This window comes from Mastomys coucha, unplaced genomic scaffold (genome assembly GCF_008632895.1).
Source record: "Mastomys coucha isolate ucsf_1 unplaced genomic scaffold, UCSF_Mcou_1 pScaffold12, whole genome shotgun sequence".
Lineage (NCBI taxonomy): Eukaryota > Metazoa > Chordata > Mammalia > Rodentia > Muridae > Mastomys > Mastomys coucha.
In genome coordinates, this window is record NW_022196894.1 from 62,148,274 (window position 1) to 62,164,419 (window position 16,146).

The 16,146-nt window shown below is 41.1% G+C and overlaps 2 protein-coding genes across 6 annotated transcripts in view; one reads left to right on the plus strand and one right to left on the minus strand.

Annotated features, from left to right (window-relative positions):
* The window catches only part of Znf654 (zinc finger protein 654), a 72,383-nt gene extending 70,085 nt beyond the window's left edge, over window positions 1-2,298 (minus strand). For both annotated transcript variants that reach the window (XM_031364212.1, XM_031364211.1), the window contains exon 1: window positions 1,744-2,298. In XM_031364212.1, the coding sequence (XP_031220072.1) occupies window positions 1,744-1,941 (198 nt within the window). In that variant the 5' untranslated portion in view covers window positions 1,942-2,298. The remainder of the gene's footprint in view (window positions 1-1,743) is intronic.
* Window positions 2,199-9,894, plus strand: Cggbp1 (CGG triplet repeat binding protein 1). 4 transcript variants are annotated; one of them, XM_031364216.1, is made up of 4 exons: window positions 2,199-2,511; window positions 3,148-3,365; window positions 3,510-3,635; window positions 6,054-9,894. In XM_031364216.1, the coding sequence occupies exon 4, from the start codon at window positions 6,076-6,078 to the stop codon at window positions 6,577-6,579; it is 504 nt and encodes a 167-aa protein (XP_031220076.1). In that variant the 5' UTR covers window positions 2,199-2,511; window positions 3,148-3,365; window positions 3,510-3,635; window positions 6,054-6,075; the 3' UTR covers window positions 6,580-9,894. The 4 variants fall into 4 exon arrangements, with proteins under 4 accessions (XP_031220076.1, XP_031220077.1, XP_031220078.1 ...); XM_031364217.1 differs by having other exon boundaries at window positions 6,057-9,894; XM_031364218.1 differs by lacking the exon at window positions 3,510-3,635 and having other exon boundaries at window positions 6,057-9,894.
* Window positions 9,895-16,146: the final 6,252 nt, after the last annotated feature.

Sequence of the window (16,146 nt, forward strand, 5' to 3'; positions counted from 1 at the left end):
TTTTTTGAGAGACAGGGTTTCTCTGTATAGCCCTAGCTATCCTGGACCTCACTCTGTAGACCACGCATCTCAAACTCAGAAATCTGCCTGCTTCTGCCTCCCAAGTGCTGGGATTAAAGGCCTGCATGCTAAGTTTTCTAAGTTTGAAGTTTCTAGGTTCATAGTCTACAAATGTAACGATTACTAAACATTAATCATGTAGTTAGAAGACAAATGCCCTCAAAATCAAGACACTGAACTTCAGTGAACATCAACTGTCAAGACAAAACACGTTTTCAAGAAAGTCACTACACAGAGAAAAATGTTAAAGATATACACTTTCTATACCCAGACTGTTTCGACCTTCAAACCAATTTATCTATGACATGGGCAAAAATGTACATTTAATCACTAGTAACGTATCCAAAAATATCAACTTACCCTTCTTTCCTTAAATGCTTGGCAGGGCATAAAATGAAATGTCAACAAATTTAATGCCCACTCAGTGTTCGCTTTATTGCGCACCTGTGACCAGAATGAAATTAACGACTAACTCATCCAAACCTTTCATGCATTTACCCAGCTAGCAACTATCCCAACCGAAACAAGTAACTGAGGCACAGACGCTAAGTAACAGGTTAAGTAACAGGTTTAACAGCTAAGAAATAGTAGAGCCAGGGCTTGAATACTTTGTGCACATTAAGAAACATTGTTTTAAAGGTAGTATGATAAAAAAGTATCTTTTTTTTAAAGAAGCAAGACTTGTGAATGCAAAAAACTTGTATTACAAATGTATGCAGATGAGAAAGCAGATTATCCAAACTTTATCCCTAAACCTGCAGGTTGTTTCTATATTTGCTTACAGTTAAATAAAAACTACATTCAATCCTTAAAAGCAGTCGGCAGAATAAAGGAAATAAATAATTTATTGTCACTTTTTCCGATACTGAATTTAACAGAACCACCAAACGCCGTGCAATTTAAAGGCTGGGGGAGGGGTGGTGCAACCAGGGCAATAGTTTCAGGAAAACGACTTTCTCTGTGTTCAGACAATTAGGAAACAGTGTGTTTGTCAGAGAAGGGGGCCAAAAAGGGAAAGATGACAATCACTCCGATAACGTCCCACACGGAAGACACCCCCCCAAAACACACACACACACACACACACACACACACACACACACACACCTGGTGGGGGAGGGGAGCAGCTAACGGTAGGTCAGCACCAAAGCCAACCCAAGAACTGGTCCAGCGGGACCTAGTGAGGGAATGACAGGAGACCCTAGCAGAGGGGGGAGGGGTGGCGATGACAGGAGGGCAGGCAGTTGGGTGGTAGAAGGTTTGGCATCTCGGAAAGAGAGAATGAAGGGGACTTGGGTAATAGAGGAAGACAGGAGAGCTCAGCAGAAGTGAGGGGGACCGGGCAGTGACCGTGAGAGAGGCGGGACCCCCGGGCACGTCAGGACGGGGTTCTCTCCAGTGGACCGTCCAGCTCCCGGTTCGGCCCCCCCCCACCACGACAAAAACTCACTTTTTCTCCTCACCTCCAAGTCCGCAAGTCACCCCTCAGCCCACTCCCCGTCCCCCTCGCCAAGCTTGGAAGGGGGTGCAGAGAGGGGACCGGGGCTTCCCAGACTCCCTCCCCCTGTCCCGCTGGAGGATCCGTCCCGGACACAACCCAGGTACCAGGGCCAGCAGGCCGGGAGCCACGCAGAGAGGCCCAGGAGCCCGGTGACAAGTCGGAGCGGCCGATCGGCGCCTCACCTGACAGAAGCGTCGGCAGTAATCCCGGCTGCTGATCCCGACGCTGCCGCCACCGCCACCGCCGCCGCCGCTGCCGCTGGCTTCCCCTCTGCCGTCGCCCGCAGCTATGAGCCCCACCGGGCCCGGGGGGGACTCCACAATGGCCACGAGCTCTTCTCCGAGGCGTTCGGCCTCTTGGTCGCTCTCTTCCTCCGCCATGAGGCTCTCGCCGCCCAGCGCGTACCCAGCCCCTGCGCCGCCGCCGCCGCCGCCGCTGCCGCCGCCGCTGCCTTAGCTAACCTCCTCCTCCTCCTCCCTTAGTCCCCTCCTCCTTTCCCTCCGCCCCAGCCGGACAGGGCCACTCGACTGGGCTCTACTTCCGGCTCCGCCCACCCACGCCCCCAGTTTTCACTGGAGGAAGGAAACCGCCAATCATAGGCATGCCCGCCCTACGCTCCTATTGGTTCAACTAACCGTCTGTTTGACAGCCCCGCCGTCTGTTGGTCAACAACTACTCGGCGGTTGCTGAGGACCGCCTACGAGCTCTGCCATAGGGCGCGCCGGAGGACGGGGCGCGGCGGGGGACACGGCGGCCGCGGCGGGGTTCGCTCGGGCGGCGGCGGCGGCAGGAGCAGCGGTAGGAGCGGCGGCGGCGGCCGCTACGGGATCGCCTTCATCCCGTTGCTCTGCCCTTTCTTCCTCCTCTTTTCCTTCTCAGCGAGGGCTCGTTGCACTTCCCCCCTAACGGCGACCCGCTCCTACGGTCCCGAAGAGCTGGGAAGGCGGAAGGTGGGCTTGGCCGTTGGTGCGGGCGGCGGGCCGGGGCCTTCGGGCTGTGCGAGGGGGCCGGGGGCGGGGCCGGCGGCCGGAGGAGGAGGAGGAGGAGGAGGAGGAGGAGGAGGAGAAGAAGGAGGAAGGAGACGGGTAGCCTGACAGCGACGGCCTCGGCCGGCCACCCGCCGCCTTCCTTCCCGGAGACAGCCACTGAGTCGGCCGAGCGGCGGCGGACTTCTCGGGCCCTCCGAGGGCAGCTGGGACGCGACCCCGGGCCGCAGGCGGGGTCGCGGCGCCCGGGCGCCAGCTCGGCCGGCGCGGCGGGAGGAGGCTGTCTAGACGTCGGGCGGCCCGCGCCCGCCTTCCCCGCCCCCACCGGAGCCTCGGGCCTGCGGAGCGCGCGGGCCGCGCGGGCCACCCGCCCGGGGGCGTGCGAGCCGAGCTGGCTGGAGGCTTGAGCTTAGGGATCGCGGCCGGCCGGCAGGCGGGCAGGCGGGCAGGCAAACAGGCAAGCAGGCAAGCAGGCAAGCAAGCAGGCAGAGACACCTGTGTCCTGAGTGGCTGGAGACACTGTGCCGCGGGGCCTGCGCTCTGCCTTTCCCGCCCCTCTCCACCATCTTTCCTTCCTGTTTGTTTTTTTGTGTTTTACAGTAAAGGCATGACTTCCAGGCGCCGCAGGGAAAACAGGGTGCAAGCCCAGAAACTGTTTCCCCACCACCACCTGTTGAGAAACTGAGTCGAAGGCGTCTGAAGAAACGCAAAGTCGCCAGGATCGGATGCTTCTGTAGTATTGCAGCGGAAAACCGTCACTACTTAATATCAAGGAAAAACAGAAAAGAAAAAAAAAAAACCAACTGGAAATTAAGCCGGTAAGTATTTCGACTTGAAAACTCAGGAGTTGACTTTGGCTCTAGTAAATGGCTGCTTTCGCTTTTGTTAGCTTGCTTTTGGCGCTTTAACTTCCTCATTTGTTTAAAGTATTTCTGACTTCTGAAAATAACTTTTACACTTAGCCAACATCATCGCCTCTCTGTGCGGCGGTGATTTGCATCGGCAGTATCAAGAACAGACCTTTCAAGTTAAAAGATCAGAAAAAGTTAAGGCTTCACATGAGGACAAGAATTGCAGTTCCCTTTTCTGTAAGTTTGCAATCAAAGAAAAATTCTAACTGCACCCTCAGTTTTTCGTAACAGCTTTAATTGTTACTAGAAGAGTTTTATTTCATAGGCATAGAGTACTTATGGAAATTGCAAACATTTGCAGTGAGAATTTGCTGAGTATTGTTAGGTGGGATTCATCATGATGTCTCTTTTCTGCCATGAAAACCTATGCCCTAACACAGTATCTCACAAGTAAGTAACAGTGGGTACCAAAGATGTAGTGGGGTGGAAATCCATGAAAATTAAGCATATGACATTTTGTGCCTTACAGAATTTTAATGAATTGCTAAATCCTACTTTGGGCCCATAGATTTTGCTCAACATACTCACAAAAGTTGAAAGAATCTTGGTGTTGCCTAGCAAGTAGACTAATGCAGGGATATTCCATGGTTTGTAATGTTATTTATAAAATCGAATTCTTCGGAACATACTTGGAAGTATTTCTTCAACATGTTTGTAACAAAATTATTCAGTGTAGTGTCTGATGTCTTAATTATTATAAGAAGTTAACTCACAGGCATAGTTCCAGAAGAGTAAGTCTTGCTAATCATGTGGTATCAAAGTGTTATTACCTTGGGTTTCCAGTGCTTGTAATTTTATAAAGCTGATAGTCCATTGATAATTTTCAGAAGTTTGTGGGACTAGTGTGAGGTGTCTCTTGAGAGTAAAGGTACTTGCTGCCAAGCCAGACAACCCTCAGTTAGTCTATGGAATCACATGGTGGAAAGAGAGATCCACCTCCCTCTGGCTGTCCTCAGCTCCAAACATGTGCCATAGCACAGGTGCTCACATGTTTATATGTCTGTAAGAAGTAAAAAGCAGCCAGGTATGGTGGCACCTGTCAGTGATCCCAGCCACTCAGGACACTGAGGCAAGAGCATTTCACATGCAAAGCCCCTCTGGAAAACACGGTTGGTTTTAGTATTTTGAGATTTGTTACTAGGCTAAATTTAGTATTAAGCTGCTTCTAAATTATATGTTTTTGATAAGTGCTTATGGGGGAGGTTGATTATTTGAATTTGACTTTTTTTTTTCCTGTTTGTGTTTCATTTTTGTTTTGATTTGTTTTTGGTTTTGTTTTTGATTACTGAGGTCAAACCCAGGATTTAGCTCATTCTAGGCAGTTGTTCTGCCACTAGTGGACACCCAGCTGTTCATTTACTTTTTATAAACATCAAGTTTTGATTGGCTCTCCAGCACATACTATGGGTATTTAACATACTGGATACTATGGTAAAGGAAATAAAAATTAGTCTTCAATGGAAATAGGAAACCAAATGTAAAAGAACGTATTGACTTCTCTTGATTATCACCCTTTAAAAACTTAGAAATATACATATATTAAAAATTACATTTTTCTGGGCATGGTGCCATACAGTTTCAGTCTCAGAATTCAGGAGGTAGCAAAAATACTACCAACATAGACTCTACATAGTGAGACCGTCTTTGTTTTTATTTGTTTGGTTTTCCAGACTGGATTTCTCTGTGTAACCCTGGCTGTCCTGGAACTCACTTCATAGAACAGGCCTGCCTCTGCCTTGCAGAGTGAGTGCTGGAATTAAAGGCATGCACCACTAGGCATAGAGATCCTGTCTTAAATAAGTAGTACTTATTGTCAACTATCTGTAGGCCTCAAGTTGCAATGTCATTGTAAATAGTTACACTTGCTTTATGGTTTTTTAGTTTTTACTTGTTTTTCTTTTTGGAAAATAAGTTTTGCTACCAGATTTGTACACAGTTGAGTTCTCAAAATCATTTTCCCAGCAAGAATCTCTTTAACTTGAACACATGTCTAACTTGGGTAAGATTAGTATTTTTAGTACTCTGAATGTTTGCTATGACTGATTTTCTAAAAGATAGAGACATTTAGAATGCTTTAATATTTCTTCATGAGTCTAATTTATTTGTCATAAAAACCAAGGTATTGGGAAGTTTGGATTAGTGGGTCATGTGCTTCCTGTGCAAGTGTGTAGACTTCAGTTCAGATTCCCAGCATGCGCGTAAAAGGTGATCCCACCAGTATGTATCTATAATCGTAGTTCTGGGTTCAGTTAGAGAAGGTGTACACATAGGCATATACCACATGCACACAAATGTCAAGGAATGGAGCTAGCTGTGTGCTGCTAATTTGCTTTAGTTTTGTTTTCCTTGAATATTTCAGATAAGGATTAAAAGACCTTCGACCTACAAATTGAACTAAAAGTATTAGGGGGATCCTGAGGATCACTGAATTAAGTTAGTGGGGTTTTGTTTTTGTTGTTGTTTTGGAGGGGGGTGTATTGTTTGTTTTTTTAAAAATCTTTACCCTTAAAAAAGCACTTACAACTCTACCTTTTATTGTTAATCACTTTTAGAATGAACTACCATCATAATACTAACATCTTTCTCTTGTCTTAGAAGAACCTTATTCAGAGACAAAATGGAACGATTTGTTGTAACAGCACCACCTGCTCGAAATCGTTCTAAGACTGCTTTGTATGTAACCCCTCTGGATCGAGTCACTGAATTTGGAGGTGAGCTTCATGAAGATGGAGGAAAACTCTTCTGCACTTCTTGCAATGTGGTGCTGAATCATGTTCGCAAGTCTGCCATTAGTGACCACCTCAAGTCAAAGACTCATACAAAGAGGAAGGCAGAATTTGAAGAGCAAAATGTGAGAAAGAAGCAGAGGCCCCTGACTGCATCTCTTCAGTGCAACAGTACTGCGCAGACAGAGAAAGTCAGTGTTATCCAGGACTTTGTGAAAATGTGCCTGGAAGCCAACATCCCCCTGGAGAAGGCTGATCATCCAGCGGTCCGAGCATTCCTGTCTCGACACGTGAAGAACGGAGGATCCATACCTAAGTCAGACCAGCTGAGGAGAGCATATCTGCCTGATGGATATGAGAATGAGAATCAACTCCTCAACTCACAAGATTGCTGACAAGGCAGTTATGACCATTGTGATCAAGATAAATAATGTGGAGTATTAAAGTTAATGTGTTGATTGTGTGGTTCATTTTTATATTTATTTCATTTTAAATCATGTGATAAAGAATAGTTTTGCAATGTGTATATAGTTGTAGGCAAAAGAGAGAAACCTCACTGCAAAACTTACTGCTAATTTTAAGTCACCGATGGTATAAAGTAAAACTTAGCTATAGAGTGTATTTGGCTATCTGAAACCTGGTGGTTATCTTTAAAACTGACGGATGTTCTCCTGAGATGTTTGTGCATGGAAGAACTTCCCTGCATTGTAGCCCTTTTGCCATGTATGATTTTTTTTCTTGTGAGGTTACGTAATTATTTGGATAGAGAATTAGCCTAGAAAATTGAAGCTGCTTCCAGGCTATACCTTTCACAGGACCTTAAAGAAGTTCAAATTCTTTTCAAAATAGAATAGTAGGCCAGAAGTGTTCTTAGAGCTTGAGATCTCTAGGAGAAATGACTGTTCAAATTACTTTCTACTTGTATGTGAAATAATTGCCTAACCTTCACTTCCTCTTGGTCTTTTTCTCCTTTTTAAAAGACATGTATTTAGTAGCAGCTTCAAGTTACCAAAAGACTAAAATCTCTCTTAATGTCTTTGCCAAAAGCCATGGGGGATTTTGCAGTGATGAGATTTTAGTCTTGAACTATGAAGAATTTTGAAACTATAGTTTTCATGTTAAATACCATCCTGGATTTGCAAACTTTTTATGTCTTGGTATTAAGACTACAATACTGATCTTTAAATTTAAATACACTGTGGTTCCGTTTTCTCTTTTTACAGGGAATTAGTTACTTTTTGGCTGACAACAAATAAGAAAATTGCTTTCTATACATTCTTTCCATAAGATTTTGTAAGAGTTTATTTAGGTAAATAGACTAGACATAAGTTTTAGTTTCACTTTTACTGCTTTGCCTCTGGTGGTGCAGGTTTTAAAACTTGGATGCTAAACAGTCCAGAAAAGGAGGCAAGAATTTTATAGTAAAAATAAAGCAGGATGCTAAGTCAGGAAATAATCAGTTCTGTTAAAGGTCAACCATGTTTAGGTTCTCTGAACCTCACTGTTCTGTAAGCTTATTAGAAGTAAGTTAGCTCAGATAAGTCGTCTTCATCAGATCCGAATTATATTTTTTAAAATTTTAGTAACTGAAGACTTAGATTAGAGCTTTAATATTAAAAAAAATCAAATAGTTGAAACATTGAAGTTATATTTCTATTTTAAACCAGTGGCAAGATGCCCTGCTTGTGACTTGGAGTTATCTTTGAGGTCATTGTGCCGCAAATTTCCATTAAACAAAAAGCCAAAGTTAATAGAAAAATTAATTAGTGGGTTTTGTGTTTTGATTTCTCCCACCCCCCCCCGACACAGGGTCTTTCTACATAGCCCTGGCTGTCCTGGAATTCACAGGAGGCTAGCCTCGAGACCCACCTGCCTCTTTCCCTCCTGAGCGCTGGGATTAACGGCGTGTACTGTCACGCCCAGCAATAATTTTTGTTTCTAAGAACAGCTTGTCTTATGGGTCTTACAGATTTAACATTCCCAATTCAGGTTGTCAGAGTGACCACTTGCTTTGTTTTTTATTTTTAGAAGCCTGCTATGGAAGAAAAAAAAATCAGTTCTCCGAAATTGCAGTTTCTGTTTTCTCATGTTTGGTTATATTCATGTAGCACATAAATGCCTAACTAGTTGTTTACTAACTGCAATTGGTAAGACACAGAGACCAGCAGCAAAGTCAACAGTGATTGCTTCCACTTCCTTAAGGAATTTTCAGGCAACCATGTTTAAATTGCCTAAGATGGTAGGAAAGCTAAGCAAATAAAATAATTGAGTTTTGTACCACTATTTTCAGAAGAAAATCATTTTAATTTTTCAGGATTCCATGTGATTTGGACTATTCCCTGTTGTCTGGGACTATGCACTGTCAGTAAACATGGCAGAACAGCTTCTAGTAGTCCAGTAACATGTTGTTGCACTAGGAAATAATTCACCTTTGCCTTTCTTACAGTTATTACTGATTTCAGTTACTTAGTTCCTATAGAACTGTTTTTCCAGGCTTGCAAGTATTCTTCCATTTTTGAATCTAGGGGCAGAGTTCATTCTGTTAGGGTTGTATCATGTCCTTAGAATGAGGTTTCCATCCCCTTGGGGGAAAGTTAGTATTAATGTTTCTTCACCGATTATGAACATTTGTTTCTTGGAACTGGTTAAATTTGTCTCATAAATAATAACAGTGGTTATAGTAGCCTGCGCAAACTGGTAAAGATTTGCAAAACTGATTGGCATGTTAGACAAGTGAGAGTGTCTAAGGCGTGTACAATGGGAGAGAGGCAAAGTGAACTTATGTACAGAAGAAGCTTTCAATCTTCCTTATATAGTGGTAGTGTGATGCTATACTATTGGACCAATAACAGCTCCTTTTTATTAGTTGGATGCATTATCACAAGCTTTGTAATGTTTCATTTATAATCGGCCTTCAGCACATGCTTACCTGTTAATGTTTTCTCAGCGTATCGTAGTATGTCTTCCAGACTCTCACTGTATCCTGACAGTAAATAGTTTTAGCTTGTTGAATTTCCTGTTGGTTTCTTTTTCATTATCTGTGGCATATAGCAAGCCTGAAAGATATTGTAATCAGTTTTTCTTTTACAAAGTGAGAAATTAGATTGTGTATAAGAGCCTATATAGTTATTTTATCCATTTCTTTGATTAAGGCTTTCTAACATTACTTAGTAAATGTTCCTTCCAGTTAATGCCTGTGGCCCTACTGAATTTTAAGAGACCAGACAACTTTTAACAACTAAATCTTACTGTTTTATACAGTAAGTTTGTCTGACTGGGAATATTCTGATGTTAGATATATAGTTGGCAAGATTCCCAAGCTAAAACCTGGGCCTGAAAGAATGTACGTGAATGTTAACAAGTACATAAAAGCAAATTAAGTTTAAGGTGACCTAAAACAAAGGCTAAAAACAAGTTTTCATTTGATTCTTAGTCTTTGTAAGGGCTCTGTGTTTGACTTACCTCCGCTGCCATTAAGTGAGGGTAAATCACCTTAAAATAACTGATTTACATGGAAGGTTAGTTGTAGTCTCCATCCTAGCTTGCTTTGGCTTTGGTCAGCACTGATGAAATGTGAAGTGGCTATGCTAAACCTTGGTTGATCTCAACCCATACTCCCAGACTGCTGAGGTAACTACAGTCTGTTACCTAGTGCTATTTTACTTGTATCCAGAATACTGTATTAAAATTTTACTATGTTAATTTTCGTACTCCTGTGCTTATTTTTTACTTTTGCTCATGCACGTATTTTAGTATGAATGTGTTGCTTTTTTAAAAGTTTGTGATATTTAGAAATAAATTTCAAAAAAGTTTCTAAAGTTTTTGAAATCATATTTTGTTTTGTGAGCCAGTGACAGACATTTTATAATTTCAAGGTTTGGCCTACTGAATTTTGATTTTCTACCAGTCATTTATTTGTGGTGTTAACCTTTTAAGCCACAGTGATGTCTAGGCTTCAAACTGCCCTGTTCTTCCAAAACACTAGGCAGTGGGTAAGTTCAGTCAACATTTTAATGGGAACATTGTACTTCTGCAAGTATTATGAAGGGGCTAGGATATAGCTCAGTGGTTACAACCTGATACTCAGGCACCACCAGCATGCAAGTGCACATAAAGTTACAGGCACACACATAAATCTATAGACATGTTATGAACAAAAGTTGACCACAAGCAGGGCTGGTCATTCTCAAAATAGATAAATATTTCCCTCTTGTTTACCTCTTACTTGTTTTCAAAACTCTTCAACTAAGACAATGAGATTATCTTTTAAATCTCACATCTGTCCAAGAGAATAATGAACTAATTATGATGTTTTATTTTCTGAAACCTAGATGTTAGAAAAGCTCTTAGGAATCAACTCATACTGGTTAGTTTCATGTTAGAGAACTGTCTTCGGGTTTTCTAAAGAACCTCAGTTTATTGAGACTAAAGTAATTAGTAAGCAATGAGCCTCTCCAATATATGCTATATATAACAGAAATGTCTCCCCTCAGGACTCAAGTACAGTGTCATGCTACAAGAAGATATATCTTTGTTTCTAGGCAACTATAAGCATTTCTCATGAGACATCTGCAGAAATGTAAGAAATCTGATATTCTATATGAGCCTATAGAATACCTATTTCAGATTAAAATTTATCAATCAGTGAAACTGAAATCCTTGCAAAGAACTTGCCATAAAAATTTGAGCAAATTGTTGACTGTTCAGTATCAAAGACACAAGTGTATGTAGACAAATATTTAGGGTTATCATAACCCAAGCCTCTGGGTTTACATGTATATCATAATAAATTCTCAAAAAGTTGTCTGTTTAAGAATGGAAGCAATGTTTCATTCTGCACTCTTGCTTCCTCCTCTCCACTCCTGATAATCATGCTATTTAATGCCTATTCAATAATAGTAATGATGGGAGCTGACAAATGGCTCAGTGTTTACAAGCACTTGCTGAAGACTAAGGTTTAATTCCCAGCATCCAAAGTAGGTAAACTCCAGTTCCTGGAACCCGTCACACTGTTTTGACCATCACAAGCTCTGCATGCACAGGATGTACAAACAGAAAAGCTGTCACCCTTCTGGTCTGGGCCAGTGCCCTGAGCAGGTCTTGGGCGCAAACTCTGAAGTGAGTCCCACAACACTCAAAGAAAGGTCTACTCCCAGTCACTCTAATACACCCAGGATCCCAGGAGGTTGGTCACACCAGGATCTCAGGGGCCCAGAGGCAGCTTGACTCCCAGAAGTTCTAACACACCCAGAATTTCAGGATCACAGGATCACGATCACAGAGACAGCTTGACTCTGATGAGTTCTGACACAACCAGGATCACAGGAAGGACATGCTCCAGTCAAATATAGCCAGGGCAGGTAGCATTGGAAATAAGCTAGCATAGGAACATGAGCAACACAAACTAAGATTACTTGGCATCAGAACCTTCACTCACCATAGCAAGTCCTGGATATACCATCACATTAAAAAAGCAAGATTCAGATCTAAAATCACTTCTAGTGATGGTAATAGAGGACTTTAAGAAGGACATAACTCCCTCAAAGAAATACAGGAGAACACAGATAAACAGCTAGAAGCTCTTAAAGAGGAAACACAAAAATCCCTTAAAGAATTACTGGAAAACACAATCAAACAGGCGAAGGAAATGAACAAAACCATCCAGGATCTAAAAATGGAAATAGAAGAAATAAAGAAATCACAAAGGGAGACAACCCTGGAGATATAAAACCTAGGAAAGAAATCAGGAGCCATAGATGGAAGCATCACCAACAGAATGCAAGAGATAGAAGAGAGAATCTCAGGGGCAGAAGACACCTTAGAAAACATTGACACAACAGTCAAAGAAAACTCAAAATGCAAAAAGATCCTAACCCAAAACATCCAGGAAATCCAGGACACAATGAGAAGACCAAACCTAAGGATAATAAGTATAGAAGAGAGTGAAGACTCCCAAGGTAATGGGCCAGTAGATATCTTCAATAAAATTATAGAAGAAAACCTAAAGAAAGAGATGCCCATGAACATACAAGAAGCCTATAGAACTCCAAATAGACTGGACCAGAAAAGAAATTCCTCCTGTCACATAATAATCAAAACACCAAATGCACTAAGCAAAGAAAGGATTTTAAAAGCAGTAAGGGAAAAAGGTCAAGTCACATACAAAGGCAGGCCTATCAGAATTACACCAGACTTCTTACCAGAGACTATGAAAGCCAGAAGATCCTAGGCAGATATCATACAGACCCTAAGAGAACACAAATGCCAGCCCAGGCTACTATACCCAGCAAAACTCTCAATTACCATAAACAGAGAAAACAAGATATTCCATGACAAAACCAAATTTACACAATATCTTTCCACAAATCCAGCCCTACAAAGGAAAATACCAGCATAAGGAGCAAAACTACACCTAGAAAAAACAAGAAACTAATCTTTCTTTTCTTTTTTTCTTTTAAGATTTATTTTATTTATTTTATGTGTATGAATACACTGTAGCTGTACAGATGGCCGTGAGCCATCTTGTGTGTGGCTGCTGTTGATCTCAGGACCTCTGCCGCCCCACTCACTCCAGCATAATTTACTGCAGCTGTCTTCAAACACACCAGAAGAGGGCATCCGATCTCATTATAGGTGGTTGTGAGCCACCATGTGGTTGCTGGGATCCAATCTCAGGACCTTCGTAAGAGCAGTCAGTGCTCTTACCCGCTGAGCCATCTTACCAGCCCCATAAACTAATCTTTCAACAAACCCACACAAACCTAATTCCACCTCTAACAACAAAAATAACAGGAAGTAATAATCACTTTTCCTTAATATCTTTTAATATGAAATTATTACCAACATATCCTAATTGATTGAAATTCAAAAATATGAGGAATTAGACATTTGTTGGCTTTTATCCAGTAGCCTTTCTAATTTGTAATTTGAGAAATAGGTCCAATATTGTATAATCCAAACAAGCACTTTCTGCTTGTTTGTACATGACAGTGTCTTGCTGGGTACCACATAATGGTCTTGAAATCATGCTTCCCCTATCTCAGCCTCTCTATTAGTAGGATTATTTATTTGATGTTTTTACACTATACTATTGTTTTTCAGAAGAGTTTACATATATCAAAATTATACAGACAAAAGAAACAGACAATTAATTTAGGAGGTGGCTTGTAAGAGAACAACAAAGAGTGAGACTGAATGTTTTGCTTGATATTTATAATTACTGTATTAATTTTGAAAAGAGGACTTTATAAGTTATTCTTTTTCTGAGATGAAGGCTTTTCAAAATCATCACAGTCAATGAACCAGATTCCTACCCTCACCTAATGTCTACGCCACCCTCCAAGCAAAACCATTGTTCATTGAAACAGTTGGTGAATGACTTCATGGATAGACCATCTTAAAACACACACCATTTCTTAAATGAATGTAACCTGTTCCCTGTGGGCTGAGAATAAAGTCACTCACTCAAGTCAAATAGCTTTGACCATAGCAGGAAATCTGTATTCAAATAATCATGCAGAACTGTCAACTCTTGGCTTAGCTACTATGGAGTTTACTAAAATCCATTGGTGATGTGAGAGACATTGAAATACAGGCTTTTTACAATGAACTCCAATATCTAAAAATTGTTCTTATTTTGAGTTTGTACCACAGTAAGAGCCAAGAATTTAAGCTCTACTAAAAACAAAACAAACAAACAAAAAAGATTTTATCTATTTATGTTCATTTAATAACATGTCCATCATTTTTATCATTGGAATAAAAATATATAATGTGTTGAATATAATTTAAAAAATTGAAAAAAGAATGCTGTCACATGCATAAGAACAAAATATTAAAAATAAAGTATGATGATGTTATATATTCTTTTTAATCTAGTAAATTCCCCCTTTGGGGTTGTACCCTATGAATGCAAAATAGCAAGTGTAAAATATATGTTAAAAAAAGGAATGGGGAGGTAGAGGGGAAGACAGTATGCTGCCTAGTCTTGTGTCAACTTGACTACAAACTAAAGTTACCTGAATGGAGGGAGACTCAAATGAGAACATACCTTCATAATATCCTGCTATAAAGTTGGGAAGGTCCCAGTGTAGTGTGGGTGGTTACATTTCCTGGTTTGTGGGCTTAGGTTCTATAAGAAAGCAGATTGCAGGCCTGATCCACCTGGAGCAGCAGAGGAGAGCTGGAAGTTATCCCTTCACCTTCATCTTCTGGCCCACAGCAATGTCTGCCTTCCCAAAAAGGCCTCAGGGCCCCAGGAACATCCAGGCTCTTAGCTCTGCCTGCCTTCCTCAGGAGTCCTGCCAGCATTAAGCAGTCAACAACAGCAGTAACCAGAAAGCTTAAGGCCAGCATGAGAACATAATCAACCAGAGCCAAGGCAATAAGGGACCACCAGAGCACAGCTATCCTATATAGCAAGCAAGCCCTGAATATCATAACACAGCTAAAGCACAAGAAGATGACCTTAAATCAAAGATGACACAAGCCTTTAAAGACAATTGAAGAAATTATAAATCCCTTAAAGAAATACAGGAAAGTAAAACCAAACAGGAGAAGGAAATGAATAAAGCTGTTTAAGAACTGAAAAATGAAAATAGAATTAACAAAGAAAACACAATGAAGGAACCTTGGGTATGGGAAAACTTAGGGAAGAGAACAGGAACTACAGATGGAAGCATCACTAATAGAATATAAGAAACAAAAGAGAGACTATTGGGCATAGAAGATAAGATTGAAGAAATTGATATATCTGTCTAAGAAAAGTTAAATCTAAAAAGTTCCTGACACAAAACATCTAAGAAATCTCAGACAATATAAAAAGACCAAACTTAAGAATAATAGGAATAGAAATGGAGAAGATTCCCAGCTACAAGGCCTAGAAAATACTTCAAACAAAATCACAGAAGAAAATTTCCCCCAACATAAAGAAAGATATGCCTAGAAACATACAAGAAGCTTTCATGCACCAAATATATTGGACCAGAAAAGAAAATCCTCTCTCCACATAATATAATATTAAATCTACACAACAAAGAAAGAATATTAAAAGTGGCAAGGAAAAAGGCCAAGTAACAGATAAAAACAGACCTGTCAGAATTATACCCAGCTTCTCGACAGAGACTCTAAAAGACAGATTAGAGGCCTGGGCAGATGTCTTGCAGAACCTAAGAGACAACAGATGTCAGTCCAGTCTACTATTCCTAGCAAAACTTTCACTCATCACAGATGGAGAAAACAAGATATTCCATGACAAAACCAAATTTAAACAATATTTATCTACAAGTCTAGCCCTACAGAAGATACTAGAAGGAAAATTCTAACCCAAGGAGGCTAACTACTCCCAAGAAAACACAGGAAATAAATCATCTCACACCAGCAAACCAAATGAAGGAAAACACAGACGCATACACACACACAAAGACACACACACACACACACACCCTACTGTTACAAATCAAAAGAACAGGAATTAACAATTGTTGGTCACTAATATCTCTTAACATCAATGGACCCAATTCCCCAATAAAAAGACACAGGATGAGAAAACAGGATTCATCATTCTACTGCATACAAGAAACACACCTCAGCAACAAAGATAGCATTAACTCAGAGTAAAGGGTTGGAAAAAGGTTTTCCAAGCAAAGAGACCCAAGAAGCAAGTTGGAGTAGCCATTCTTTTTTTTTTTTTGCTTTTTTTTTTTTTTTTTTTTTTTTTTTTTTTTTTTTTTTTTTTTTTGCTTTTTAAAGATTTATTTATTTTGTGTATATGAGTACACTGTAGCTGTCTTCAGACACACCAGAAGAGGACATCAGATCCCATTACAGATAGTTGTGAGCCACTATGTGGTTGCTGGGAATTGAACTCTTCCAGGACCTCGGGAAGAGCAGTCAGTCCTCTTAACCACTAAGCCATCTCTACAGCCCCTGGAGTAGCCATTCTAATATCTAATAACATAGAC

Excerpts from the sequence above, each read along its gene's own strand:
- Cggbp1 (XM_031364216.1), top strand. The coding sequence starts at position 6,076 with ATGGAACGATTTGTTGTAACAGCACCACCTGCTCGAAATCGTTCTAAG.